Consider the following 14,712-nt stretch of genomic DNA (forward strand, 5'->3'; position numbering starts at 1 on the left):
ATCACATGTAAACACAAAAACACAAAACAGAATAGTCTACATAATAGTAAAAGTGTACGACAGTAAAATACAGGGTAATACAGTAATTTTGCAGTTTTTCAGTTGGGACCCGACTACAGAAAGCAGCGACATTCTTCTTGTAGGAAGTTATGTAATACAGATTTAAATTTGCAGAGAGAGACCAGGGTATCTAAGTGGATATGGTCCTGTAGCCCATTCCATACCCAAGGTGCGAAGCTTGAAAAAGCTGTTCTTCCTAGTTCAGTGTTTATTCTCGGGTTTTTTAAAAGTAGCCATCTTGTGGACCTGGAAAGATATAGGGGAAGCTTACCTAGGATGGCCTTATATATAAAAACAAACATGTGGGATTTACTATTCTTTTAGAGTGGACTGTCTGGAGTGGACTGTCTGGAACTGTCAATGACACAAATATTCCTGAATTATCTGTACTGTACTGATCTCTGTTTGATTGTTTTGTTTTTAACACTGGCTTTGGCAATGTAAACGTATGTTTGCCATGTCAATAAAGCCCCTTTGAATTTAATTTAATTGAGATGGAGAGAGAGAGAGAGAGAGAGAGAGAGAGAGAGAGAGAGAGAGAGAGAGAGAGAGAGGTCAAGGAAGGGCAGTTTACACAGCCTGAAAACCACCTTAGCACAGTACACACACACACACACACACACACACACACACACACACACACACACACACATTACTTCTGTGATCACTCTCATTAAAATGTAAAATCTATTTACACACTTGGCTATGTTTGCAATTCTACACACACACACACACACACACACACACACACACACACACACACACACACACACACACACACACACACACACACACACACACACACACACGCCACATGTTGTCTGTTGGCACAGAATGTGAGGAAATTAGATTTGCACTCATCCAAGTGAAACACAGTCGACTGTCTCCATCTCATTAGTCTTTGTTTACCTCAGAAATATAAATGTGTATGTGTGTGTGTGTATATACTACACACTTATTTTTCTTTTTTATCAACTTTTTCTCCTTATTTTTCTATTTTTTCTCCCATCCCAATTTCGTATCGCCAATTCTCCCTTCAATTCTCCCCTCCCCTGTCTTGAACGTTGCTAGACTATGCCTCCCACTGGTCGGCTGTAGTGAGGATAGAAGCCTTGCATCACGTGTCCCCTCCGGTACACAAGGAGGCAGCCTGTCGCATCTTTTCACCAGACAGCGCAGACTCTCAGTGGCGAGGAGTAACGCGTGGGAGGCTCACACTTCCCCCGATACTTCCTGTCTCTGCTGTACAGGCGTCACCCGACCGACCTGTAGGAGTCACTGTCCACAAAATCCAATCCCCACCCATCGACTTTCCACCCGCTACCTCTGCCAATTGAGATAGTATGACGACTGCCCCAAGCCGCAGGCAACGCTGACTCAAACGAGCCCCGTGGAAGAAGTGATGTTGAAAAGCCCCGTTGGAACGAGCAACGGGTGACAACAAGTACTTGCTAGTTGACGGGTTATCCTAGAAGTACCAGCGATAGTGTGTGAGTAAGCGATACAGAACGAAGGACTAACGTCTAGAGTTAACGGGACTAACGTCTATAGTTAACGAGTTATAGTAGTAAGTGTGCGGTGTATTAGCATGCTGCTAACGGCTCCGTCTGACTCCAGTAGACTACCGGGCGCGCGGCGCTGAAGACCGGTGGTATAGTCAGCCACGTTGCGTTAGTAGTACAACCGATATAGCAGGAGGGTGCATCCAGACCCGAAGTTTAGCTGTGTTTAGGGTAGCAACAGTATTAGCAGTTCGCGCGACAGCAGCAAGCAACAGCCAGCAGTGGACGTCCCCCAGACGTTACAGAGGACGCCTCTTCCCACCAGCAGAGGTCGCCATCACAGCACGCTCCTCCAGCTAGCCCATGCTGTTCGCCCAGCCCGCTGGCTGTGCTCACGGGATCGCCGACGCCATCTTGTCACCTGGACGAGAGGTGATAAGAGTGGGTCCGCCATCTTGGCTAAGAACGAACGGTACCTCGTGTATCAACATCAACGTACATTCAAGTGAACGCTAACAACCAGTGTCTAAGGGGTACCCCAAACAATTTAAGCCGGCTTTAGTGTAGGTTTTCTTTTGGTAACATGGGCCCACATTTGCTTGGTTTTCTTTTGGTATTTTATTATTCTTGTTATTTGAATTCCCAATGTTTCTCTACTTTATGCCTGGGTCTCCCCTAGTACAAGCGGGTGTTATTAATGTATTGAGCATGCAGTGCCTATGGTGGGAATAGTGTTCCCCTACATTATCAGTGAGAGCACCCGGTGCCATGTATGAATAAATCTGAAGTATTATCTGTAACTGATAACCTGCCCAGGCTTCAATACAAAGTAGACCTTATTGGGAGCACTGTGTGTGTCTGTTTCCTCCATTTGCTAGTCTAACCCCTGGGTAAATATTGTGACTGCATAATTATTTAACCCTTACACCCCATTCACAGAATAGCATTTGAAGGGTCTATACAGGTGGTCAAGGAAGGGTACTGCTTAAAGGGAAGCCCAATAATACTATTGAACTGACAGTCACTGGGTGTGGGAGGGCTGTCGGAGGTACTGGGGGAAGTGAGAGTGTGTGGGGAGCTACTGCTGACCGCCTTGGAAGGCGAGGGAGACCAGAGTACCAGTCCCCAGGTTAGTAAATCCTGGGCCCCATCCACTCCTGCTGCAAGCCCTCCAGAACGACGTTCCGGGCCAAAGACAGGGGTACATATAGGTCCAATTCTATAGTATCCTAATACCCAGTGTCTGTGTACTATTACTCCCACAAGCAGGGATAATCCACCCTTCTACATATACTACACACTTCTGATGTTTATTTGAAAATGTCTCATAAGCAAGTTTGGAAAAAATTATTACAATTACTGAAGTACTTTTCTGTTGCCTGAATGCTGTGGTGATGTTTTGTGACCTCATTCTTGGCCTGTCTGCAGCTTCCTGTCTTTTGTCTCATTTCCCGGTTTGCTCAGAACTACAAGTTTTCCATACCACTTAATGTCCAACAATCCAAACGATCCCTTTAAGTACAGTGGGCTACATTTAAAAGCAAACACTGTGAAGTAGATGTTTCAATGAAGAAATCTGTATTTCTTTCACCACTGCCTGTGGGATTAATGAATCTGTGAGCCGTTAATTAATTATTCTCTTAACGGGCGAAGGCACAGTATTCTAAGCCAATCACAGACTTAATTAGACAGAATCTCAGTAATTAGCCCCCTCATTGATTAGATGGTTAATTAGATCAGAGTTAATTATTCACCTGTCAACTGCTATCTACTAGAAAAGAAAGCAATACAACCAGGAGGAACATCTGAAGATGAGGATATAGAGAGTATGAAATATCCATCCATCCATCCATCCATCCATCCATCCATCCATCCATCCATCCATCCATCCATCCATCCCTCCATCCCTCCCTCCCTCCCTCCCTCCCTCCCTCCCTCCCTCCCTCCCTGTTTCAGCCTGGACTTTGCCGTGTGCTACGTTGGCAGCAAATAACCTCAGGAGAATTATAACGTTTGGGGTTTGCTCTCCTCAGGGAGCAAACCTCTAGCGTTACCTGGTGGGTAATTGCCCTGTCTACCTGTCCTAATTACACTCATTTGTACCTGGTGTGACTCGTTAAATGTCTCCTTATATTTTCTCCTGTGTCTCACAAACACCGCCAGTCGATCACTGAAACTGTCCGTGAGTATACCTACTTGTTTAGTCTTATCGCTCCTTGCCACAAGTGTTTGAATCGCCGTGCCACTTTGATTGCCAATTAAATTTCGTTGTTGAGAGATTATCTTATCATGTCTATATGCAGCACCGTCGTTTGACGTAATTACTATTTAGCGTGTTTTGGAGACCTTGCTTTCTCCCCTTTGTTTTCCCCGATTACTGTGTTGAGTACCCTATGTATTGTGAATCATATTCAGCGTGTTTTGGAGACTGAGATTTCTCCACTTTTTGTTTATCACCACCGTGTGCGTGTTCATTCAGCTACTCTAATTAAAGACGTAGTGCTTTGTTTTAAAATCAACATCTGTCTCTCGTCCTATCTGTTCTGTACTGCACCTGCGTCCAACACACCTACCAAACCGTAACAGATAATCCCATGTGTATTCAGTGGATGATGTGGCAAATAACAAATAAACACACCACATGCACATACATAGGTTTATTTGTGGCTGCTCACTATGCCACTGGACAGACCCACCACAAATAGATTCCTCAAACTATTTTGAAGTTAACTTCAAAATGCTCCTTTGCATTGTTTGTGTTTGAGCCACTCAGAACCCCTCCACCGGGAAACAACTGAAGTAGGAAATACTTTCTCGTATATATTCCACACCTGTCTGAATAAAAAGCAATGGCTCATTGTACTGTACTTGTGCTGTATGATGACAATACATTTGAATCTAATTTAATCTTAAAAAAAAAACTGATGTTGGAATTACTTCCAGTGAGGAGAATGACTGTGGAGTCATGTTCTGGATGCGTTTGAAACCAATTGTGTGACAATGTGCTTGAGCAAACCTTAGGCACGTGAGAGCAAACCTACACACACATACACTGTTTGAATACATGCGTGCACATATACGTACGTACACACACATATACACACACACACACTCACTCACTCACTCACTCACTCACTCACTCTTTAGTCTAGTCCATTTCACAGAGTAGAAACTACACTATAGTCCCTTTCACACAGGAGAAAATACACTATAATAATAATAATTCATTTATTTTGTATAGCGCTTTTCAAAGACCCAAAGTCGCTGACAATAGGCAAAAACAAAGACCAAAGAAACATAGAACCACAGGGAACAATATGAGTACACAAGAACATAAAAAAACATAAAACCATGAGTAACAAACAACAAATCACAGAAGCCAGTAGGGGAGACTATAGTCCCTTTCATACAGGAGAAAATACACTATAGTCTCTTTCACACAGGAGAAAATACACCATAGTGTCCCACACTCAAATACTGGTGAGATATTAAACTCCTGATGCCAGTCTGGTATCCCCCCCATCCGGACACATGCCTGGTTTCAATTCAATCCCCTGTCTAATGACAACAGCTGGCCCTCTCTCACCCTCTTGCCCCCTCTCTCTCTCTCCTACACCAGCCAGTCGGTGGGTCAGTGAGCATGTGGACCATGGGCATACTGCCATGTGACCTACTGAGGCTACTACAAGCCCTGGGAGAGGAAGAGAGAGCGAGAAAGAGAAAGAGATAGCGAGAGAGAGAGAGACAGATAGATAGATAGATAGACAGTTTGTGAGAGATCAGAGAGAGAGCAAGAGAGATCAGAGAGAGAGAGAAAGAGAGAGAGAGAGAGCAAGATAGATCAGAGAGAGAGATAGATCAGAGAGAGAGAGATCAGAGAGAGAGAGTATTGAGTAGTAGTACCTTCAGTTTGTACTCCTTCTCCTTGGTGACCTTGGTGAGTATTTTAGCTTTTTGTCTGGTCAGCGCCTCAATCAGAGAGTCACACTGAGCCACCAGACACGCCTCAAACTCCACGCCATTCTCCTGAAACACACAAGTACATGTTACACATCTCTGCATTTAACCCATCCTAACTATTTAGTAGCAGTGGGACCAGGGACCAACTCCAGTTCTAATACCAGTGTGGCATTATGCAATGACAGGAGTGTGCACCTAGCATGCACCCACACAAACACCTGGGAGAACATGCAAACTCCACAGAAAGGCCTCCTGCCGGGGTTCGAAACCCACAGCCTTCTTGCCGCGAGGCAGAAGGGCTAACCACTGTGACACCAATGGCAACACTGTGCAGTGATAGAGTAGGTAAACACTGTGCAGTGATAGAGTAGGTAAAACACTACAGTGATAGAGTAGATAAAACACTACAGTGATAGAGTAGATAAAACACTGTGCAGTGATAGAGTAGATAAAACACTACAGTGATAGAGTAGGTAAAACACTGTAGTGATACAGTAGGTAAAACACTGTAGTGATAGAGTAGATACAACACTGTAGTGATAGAGTAGATAAAACACTGTAGTGATAGAGTAGGTAAAACACTGTAGTGGTAGAGTAGATAAAACACTGTAGTGATAGAGTAGGTAAAACACTGTAGTGATAGAGTAGGTAAAACACTGTAGTGATAGAGTAGGTAAAACACTGTAGTGATAGAGTAGATAAAACACTGTAGTGATAGAGTAGGTAAAACACTGTAGTGATAGAGTAGGTAAAACACTGTAGTGATAGAGTAGGTAAAACACTGTAGTGATAGAATAGATAAAACACTGTAGTGATAGAGTAGATAAAACACTGTAGTGATAGAGTAGATAAAACACTGTAGTGATAGAGTAGATAAAACACTGTAGTGATAGAGTAGGTAAACACTGTAGTGATAGAGTAGGTAAAACACTGTAGTGATAGAGTAGGTAAAACACTGTAGTGATAGAATAGATAAAACACTGTAGTGATAGAGTAGATAAAACACTGTAGTGATAGAGTAGATAAAACACTGTAGTGATAGAGTAGATAAAACACTGTAGTGATAGAGTAGATAAAACACTGTAGTGATAGAGTAGGTAAAACACTGTAGTGATAGAATAGATAAAACACTGTAGTGATAGAGTAGATAAAACACTGTAGTGATAGAGTAGATAAAACACTGTAGTGATAGAGTAGATAAAACACTGTAGTGATAGAGTAGATAAAACACTGTAGTGATAGAGTAGGTAAAACACTGTAGTGATAGAGTAGATAAAACACTGTAGTGATAGAATAGATAAAACACTGTAGTGATAGAGTAGGTAAAACACTGTAGTGATAGAATAGATAAAACACTGTAGTGATAGAATAGGTAAAACACTGTAGTGATAGAGTAGGTAAAACACTGTAGTGATACAGTAGGTAAAACACTGTAGTGATATAGTAGGTAAAACACTGTAGTGATAGAGTAGATAAAACACTGTAGTGATAGAGTAGATAAAACACTGTAGTGATAGAGTAGATAAAACACTGTAGTGATAAAGTAGGTAAACACTGCAGTGATAGAGTAGATAAAACACTGTAGTGATAGAGTAGAGAAAACACTGTAGTGATAGAGTAGGTAAAACACTGTAGTGATAGAGTAGGTAAACACTACAGTGATACAGTAGATAAAACACTACAGTGATAGAGTAGGTAAAACACTGTAGTGATAGAGTAGATAAAACACTGCAGTGATAAAGTAGATAAAACACTGCAGTGATAGAGTAGGTAAAACACTGTAGTGATAGAGTAGGTAAACACTACAGTGATACAGTAGATAAAACACTACAGTGATAGAGTAGGTAAAACACTGTAGTGATAGAGTAGGTAAACACTACAGTGATACAGTAGATAAAACACTACAGTGATAGAGTAGATAAAACACTGCAGTGATAAAGTAGATAAAACACTGCAGTGATAGAGTAGATAAAACACTGTAGTGATAGAGTAGGTAAAACACTACAGTGATAGAGTAGGTAAACACTGTAGTGATAGAGTAGATAAAACACTGTAGTGATAGAGTAGATAAAACACTGTAGTGATAGAGTAGATAAAACACTGTAGTGATAGAGTAGGTAAAACACTGTAGTGATAGAGTAGATAAAACACTGTAGTGATAGAGTAGGTAAAACACTGTAGTGATAGAGTAGGTAAACACTGTAGTGATAGAGTAGATAAAACACTGTAGTGATAGAGTAGATAAAACACTGTAGTGATAGAGTAGATAAAACACTGTAGTGATAGAGTAGATAAAACACTGTAGTGATAGAGTAGATAAAACACTACAGTGATAGAGTAGATAAAACACTGTAGTGATAGAGTAGATAAAACACTACAGTGATAGAGTAGGTAAAACACTGTAGTGATAGAGTAGATAAAACACTGTAGTGATAGAGTAGATAAAACACTACAGTGATAGAGTAGATAAAACACTGTAGTGATAGAGTAGATAAAACACTACAGTGATAGAGTAGGTAAAACACTACAGTGATAGAGTAGATAAAACACTGTAGTTATAGAGTAGATAAAACACTGTAGTGATAGAGTAGATAAAACACTGTAGTTATAGAGTAGATAAAACACTGTAGTGATAGAGTAGGTAAAACACTGTAGTGATAGAGTAGGTAAAACACTGCAGTGATAGAATAGGTAAAACACTGTAGTGATAGAGTAGGTAAAACACTGTAGTGATAGAATAGATAAAACACTGTAGTGATAGAGTAGATAAAACACTGTAGTGATAGAGTAGGTAAAACACTGTAGTGATAGAGTAGATAAAACACTACAGTGATAGAGTAGGTAAAACACTGTAGTGATACAGTAGGTAAAACGTTAGGTTATGACTATAACCAAGTTCTGTTAGTTAGGGGCGATGCTTGGCATCGCCTTCTGCACTATCTCGCGTACGTGCACGCGTACTGAATAAACCACAAATGTACCTCTAATACCAGTATTAGTCTGACCACACCCCTCATCAGCTTACCTTCATAAGCAGGTGTGTGGTCACCTGCTCTCCTCCTTCCCAAGCTTTCACCACAAGGTGAGGACAAGGGCTGCAGCGGCGTCCGATGCCAAGCATCGCCCCTAACTAACAGAACTTGGTTATAGTCATAACCTAACGTTCTGTATCGTTAGTGGCTTAGCTTGGCATCGCCTTCTGCACAAGGGAGGCCAAGCGGAGCCACTTGGCTGACAAATACACCCCGCTGACAGCCCCCCAAAACCATCAGAACAGGGAGGGCCGAGCCCCCCCGACCCCCCCTAATGGAGGGTAGCCCCCCTATTAGGGACGTCACGGGAGGGCGACGGACCCGACCGTGCGAAGAGGCACTCAAGCAACTCAACGCACAGGGTGAGCAGACCGTGGCTTGACCCACGACTACACACACGCACAACCCGCATGCCACCCGGGAACGAACGGAGGAACAACCTCGTTACTGCCCCCAGAATCACGGGGTCAAGGGCAAACCCAACCCCGTGGCAAGGCCGTAGCAGCGGAGCACGAAGGAAGACCCAGACCCACCAAAAGGACTGGACTCCCTGGAATGGGGGCCCGGAGAAGTCCATGATGCCAGCATCAAGACCCCACCAGGTGGGCACGTAGTGCCCCGCCCCCCACATCGCCAGCGTATTCGGACAAAGGCCCCTCAGTTACTGCACCTGGTATTCCCAGGCGGAACCAACCAGGCCAGTAAGCCGAGCGGGCCCCGTCCCCCCAATAGTACACCGCCTGGCACACTGACCCTGCAGAATAGGCAGTCAGCATGGCCGTAAGCACACAAAAAAGGTTAACCAACGGAAGCAGGCAGCGCACCGGGGAAAAACCAGGCAACAGGCTGTTAACCCTAGCCTGGAGACTGCGGACGAGACAGGCGCCAGAGGGGACAGCTGAACACAGCCGCCCCGGCGGAAGGAGCGTAAGCTGGCGGTGTTGCATGACCAAGCCTCCATTTAACAACCCCCACCCAGAGGGGTCGAGGCAGAGAAGGCTGACACGATTGGCAGACGTCATGAACGTGCAGGGGCACCCTCAACCGGTGAACCCGGGAGTTGACACTGCTCCAACACACCAGGGAATCAACCACCTCGGTGTTACCCAATGCGGTGGTTGTTCCTATAACCCCTCAAGAAAAAACTCCAAAACACACCTGCGGGTATACACCGGCTATACCGCAGTACAAGCGTTTCAGTTTCCAAAAAGGGTTAACCCAGGCCTACGGGTCGCAAACATCACTTCGGACCGGGCCTGGCGGTACGGGAAGCACAGGGTCACCAGAGGAGGTCAAAAAACCACCCCCACAGGCCCCTCTTCGCCATGCGTGAGAGAGGAGCGAAAAACAATGGAGAACCAGCCCCTAAGCACACCGTACCTGGTATTCCCCGGCGGTCTCCCAACCAAGTACTAACCAGGACCAACCTGTGTAGCGGCCGAGATCCGACGAGATCGAGCGCGTACAGAATGGCATGGCTGTAAGCCATGACGACAGTGCTGAGTAAAAACATACCCAACCAGGGTCTCCATAGCGCTTAACCCTGTGACACCCAGACCGACCTGGCATTTTTCCCCCTGAAAAAAGCCCAAGTCCCTCAGGGTACCAGAACAGCAGATCTGCATCCCCGGCGGACAACGGGTTCAACTGATCTGGACCAGCGTGACCAGAACCAGTCCCGTGCCCTAACCACGCCGACATGCCTACTCCAGGAGAAGGGCAGATATGCGTGTTGATCTTAACATGAAAAGAAGGCGCCACCCAGACGTCGGGACGAACCGCGCCTGGTGGCCCACCCCAAGGGCGTGAGACCCCACTACATATGTTCAGATCCATCCCGTCATCATCCCCCAGACATGAACGAGGATCCGTCGACAACCCACCCAGGTCATGGGATGTGGTCGCCGGAAGAGGAAAAACCCCCATCTCAGTTGCTTTATAAAAACGCTGTTTCAACCACAAGCAACTAAGGCGTGCCAGTCAATCGCCTGTTTACAGCGAGCTAGCACTATACGTGCGTCGGGACACACCCCCATCAATGAACAGGCTATTTAGACCTGTCATTGAATCCCCAAGGCGCCCAGGGGAACGACAAGAGGGGTGTGACACTCCCTAACTCCAACACTTCTGGAATAGAAAGAAGGAAGCATCAACAGTATGTATCCCAGTCTACACAGCCGGGGTAAAAAATGTTCACATTTTTACATCCCACCACCCTCCCATAGGAAAAAGACGGGGATCCCCAGAGAGACTTCCCACGCGAGCTGTACAGATTGAAAAGAATATATTGCACCTTGAGCCATGTAAAAAACTGGTTTTAGGGCCTCCGGGGAAGAGGCACCGAACCCATACACACTCAATAAACGAATTGAATCGAATATACATACAATAGAAAAGGACCCTTCTAGAGGGTCCACTCACTTTGACAATCTGAGGAGGAAGGCTCTGTACTCTGATGGAGGCTTCCTCACATGGATCACATGGAAGAAGGAGTCCGAACTCACAGAAGGCCTGAGTAGGCGCTTGGTGAGGAGGAGCCCTGACCACCCCCCCTGAAAACAGATCCATCACATGGACCTGAACAGCACACGGAAGTCCTACCAACAGAGACGCGCACGGTGACGTACTCTATGGCGGGGGAATTCCTGCGGTGCACACGCCCAATATACCAGGCCGTGGGACCAGGAACTCCCTCCTCCCCCCCCCCCCCCCCCCCCCCCGTAACGTGCCGAACCGCCACGTGACGGGAACCTTGAAGGACAGGGGGTGTACCCCTGACCGACAGAACAATGGGGAGAGGAAAGGTTACCAGTTCACCCCTTTACGACCCCACACCCATGATACGACGTAACGACAAAAAGAGAATATGACACAGTCATAGTCAGCTCTATGAAGCGTTTCACAGCTCCACACAGCGCACGAGCTAACCTGCTATCTGATTTTTACTAAGGAAAAACACAGAATAGAGAGGGCTCTAAGAACCCCGGTCCAACATACACATGTGCTTCTGTGGCCAGTACAACCCAGTTGTAGGTCACATGACACACACAACCCATCATCATCACAATGAGAGAATACATCATTCTTGATTAGTATCGACCACAGGCCTTGCTAAGCACACATGACAGCAACCAAACCAATTTCCCTTTAGGAAATAAGTTTCTCCAGCAGATTTAGCACAACCTCAGCAATCAAGCTGAGAGTTACATCGTATCCCTACCACACAAAAGACACAATTAATGCACAACATGTCTGATAGGAGGTGATAAAGTCCCCAGGGAACCGGGGGGGGAAAAACACAATCCTCCTATTTTACCCTCAATACGGCCAGTTAAAACAGGAAAACCTGTTAATGTGTGAACTCACTGTCCATTGTCATTACAGTCTGAGAAAGAACATTCTTTTACTCACTCGTCACCAAGCATAGCTTCATAGGTTAGTTGCCTTAGTAGTGAGTACACGGTACACATAAACACCATGATGTTTCTCACACAACAACCAGATCAATACATCACGACCTGCACGGAGAAGCTACTGCCAGTGACAAAAACAGCTCACACACAACCCGCAACGTATCTCAAATGCATTGCAACAACACACGTTTTGGGAAAAAAACACCGTCATTCACAATACATTTAGCAAGGTAAAACCAGAAGACGTGTTATGAGGGTCTGGCCAACCCCGTACCTGCCCGGAACGCAGATCAGCGAAGTGCAGTCACAAGCCACCGTAGAACACAGCCCTCTTTGTTGACGCAATCCCCGTCTAGGCTCAGGCAGGGTTGACGAACATCCCCTGTCAAGGATGACGTCGTGGTCAAGAGTGTAAAACATGTTAAAAATCAAAGCACGTTCAACAGAATAGCATCAAGCTAACGGCTGCTCCAACCGTTCGGGTGCTATCGCTTCCGCTCGCGAGACGCCGATCTACGACGCACGCGATCAGGAGCGAGCTCCCGGCGGCGCGCGAGAAGCCAAGCTACCCCGCGCCAGGCCACCGACCGGCTAACCGTAAGCTATGAACATGTAAACAATGACATAACACTCACCCAGACAGGCCGCCGTTCTGAACCCTCCTCACTTTTTAAGAGAAAAGAGAAAACAAGACGTCAACACCGCTTCACAACGGTGACATTAACACGTCCGGCGGAATCAGCACAGTACCAACTGGCCTGTATAGCTGACTTTGAACATGAATCTGCCGCTATCGCACATTACATGCACATATCCCCTCGTGAAGGAATACTCTCATTTGGATATGAAAGATGGGGTCTTAACACGGTGACAGAGAGAATCCACTCGTCCAGAACACACAGGGATCACCAGTGTCAATGGTCGCGGCCCACTAGTTAAAACTATAATGGTCGCCAGACCAAGGCCTTCTGTCGCCTAGACGGCTAAACAAAGGACCCTAGCCTGGGGCCGGTTTCCATAAACTTTGTCTAGTAGCCCCCATAGCACTAACAGACAAGTGGAGCCCGCCAGCAAACACTACTCACCCAACCTGGAACGCACCGCTCCTCACAACAGCGGCATGTCCGACAGTTCAGCTGTGGCCTGACAGGTTTCACCCCAACAAACACAGCAAGGAACTGCAGTTGAGAAGCATGCAGCGGCGTGCTCCCAATACGAAAACCGGTGGAGGGTTTGTAGAATGATCATCATCTTCTAGACACTCCAGTACGAAGACAATATCGCCGTATTTTCTCGAAAATAGTGAGAGAGAAAATAAAGATATGATGTCAACGTATCCTTGTTTCCCAAGCTGTTCCTAATCCAATTTCTTCCATCATGGTGTCAAGTGTGGGGATCTACCGAGGCACCTCTTCCTTGTGGTGAAAGCGAGAAGGAGGAGAGCAGGTGACCACACACCTGCTTATGAAGGTAAGCTGATGAGGGGTGTGGTCAGACTAATACTGGTATTAGAGGTACATTTGTGGTTTATTCAGTACGCGTGCACGTACGCGAGATAGTGCAGAAGGCGATGCCAAGCTAAGCCACTAACGATACAGAACACTGTAGTGATAGAGTAGATAAAACACTGTAGTGATAGAGTAGGTAAAACACTTTAGTGATAGAGTAGATAAAACACTACAGTGATAGAGTAGGTAAAACACTGTAGTGATAGAGTAGGTAAAACACTGTAGTGATGGAGTAGATAAAACACTACAGTGATAGAGTAGGTAAAACACTGTAGTGATAGAGTAGGTAAAACACTACAGTGATAGAGTAGGTAAAACACTGTAGTGATAGAGTAGATAAAACACTACAGTGATAGAGTAGGTAAAAAACTGTAGTGATAGAGTAGGTAAAACACTGTAGTGATGGAGTAGATAAAACACTACAGTGATAGAGTAGATAAAACACTACAGTGATAGAGTAGGTAAAACACTGTAGTGATAGAGTAGGTAAAACACTGTAGTGATAGAGTAGGTAAAACACTGTAGTGATAAAGTAGGTAAACACTGCAGTGATAGAGTAGATAAAACACTGCAGTGATAGAGTAGATAAAACACTGCAGTGATAAAGTAGATAAAACACTGCAGTGATTGAGTAGATAAAACACTGTAGTGATAGAGTAGATAAAACACTGCAGTGATAGAGTAGGTAAAACACTACAGTGATAGAGTAGGTAAACACTACAGTTATAGAGTAGATAAAACACTACCGTGATAGAGTAGATAAAACACTACAGTGATAGAGTAGGTAAAACACTACAGTGATAGAGTAGGTAAAACACTACAGTGATAGAGTAGATAAAACACTGTAGTGATAGAGTAGATAAAACACTGCAGTGATAGAGTAGATAAAACACTACAGTGATAGAGTAGATAAACACTACAGTGATAGAGTAGGTAAAACACTGTAGTGATAGTGTTACAAAGGGTCAGATTAAACCGAATATATATATTTATTGCTTGAGATCCCATGTATAATATTTGTATATCGTTTGATATCCCTTGTATATTCTTTGTACATATACACGGAATATCCCTTTAACTGGTACAGGACAGACCATAATATTCGTTCTCCTATTGGAAGCGATCCCCTAGGCGCCACGGCCATACCCCCAATGTCTAGTTCAAAGTCACCGCTAAGACATGCCTGAACATGCCCGGTTTTGCGCAGTAATACAAGACAGAAATAAGGCTGGTACTA

The 14,712-nt window shown here is 44.9% G+C and overlaps 1 protein-coding gene across 1 annotated transcript in view; it reads right to left on the reverse strand.

The window, feature by feature from the left end:
* The window catches only part of trim67 (tripartite motif containing 67), a gene marked incomplete at both ends in the record, with an annotated part of 173,219 nt that overhangs the window by 49,811 nt on the left and 108,696 nt on the right, over positions 1 to 14,712 (reverse strand). Inside the window, one exon of the mRNA XM_084314434.1 lies at positions 5,466 to 5,588. Within this exon, the coding sequence (XP_084170560.1) occupies positions 5,466 to 5,588 (123 nt within the window). The remainder of the gene's footprint in view (positions 1 to 5,465; positions 5,589 to 14,712) is intronic.

The sequence above is a fragment of the Notolepis coatsorum genome (assembly GCF_963971535.1).
Source record: "Notolepis coatsorum genome assembly, chromosome: 5".
Taxonomy (NCBI): Eukaryota; Metazoa; Chordata; class Actinopteri; order Aulopiformes; family Paralepididae; genus Notolepis; species Notolepis coatsorum.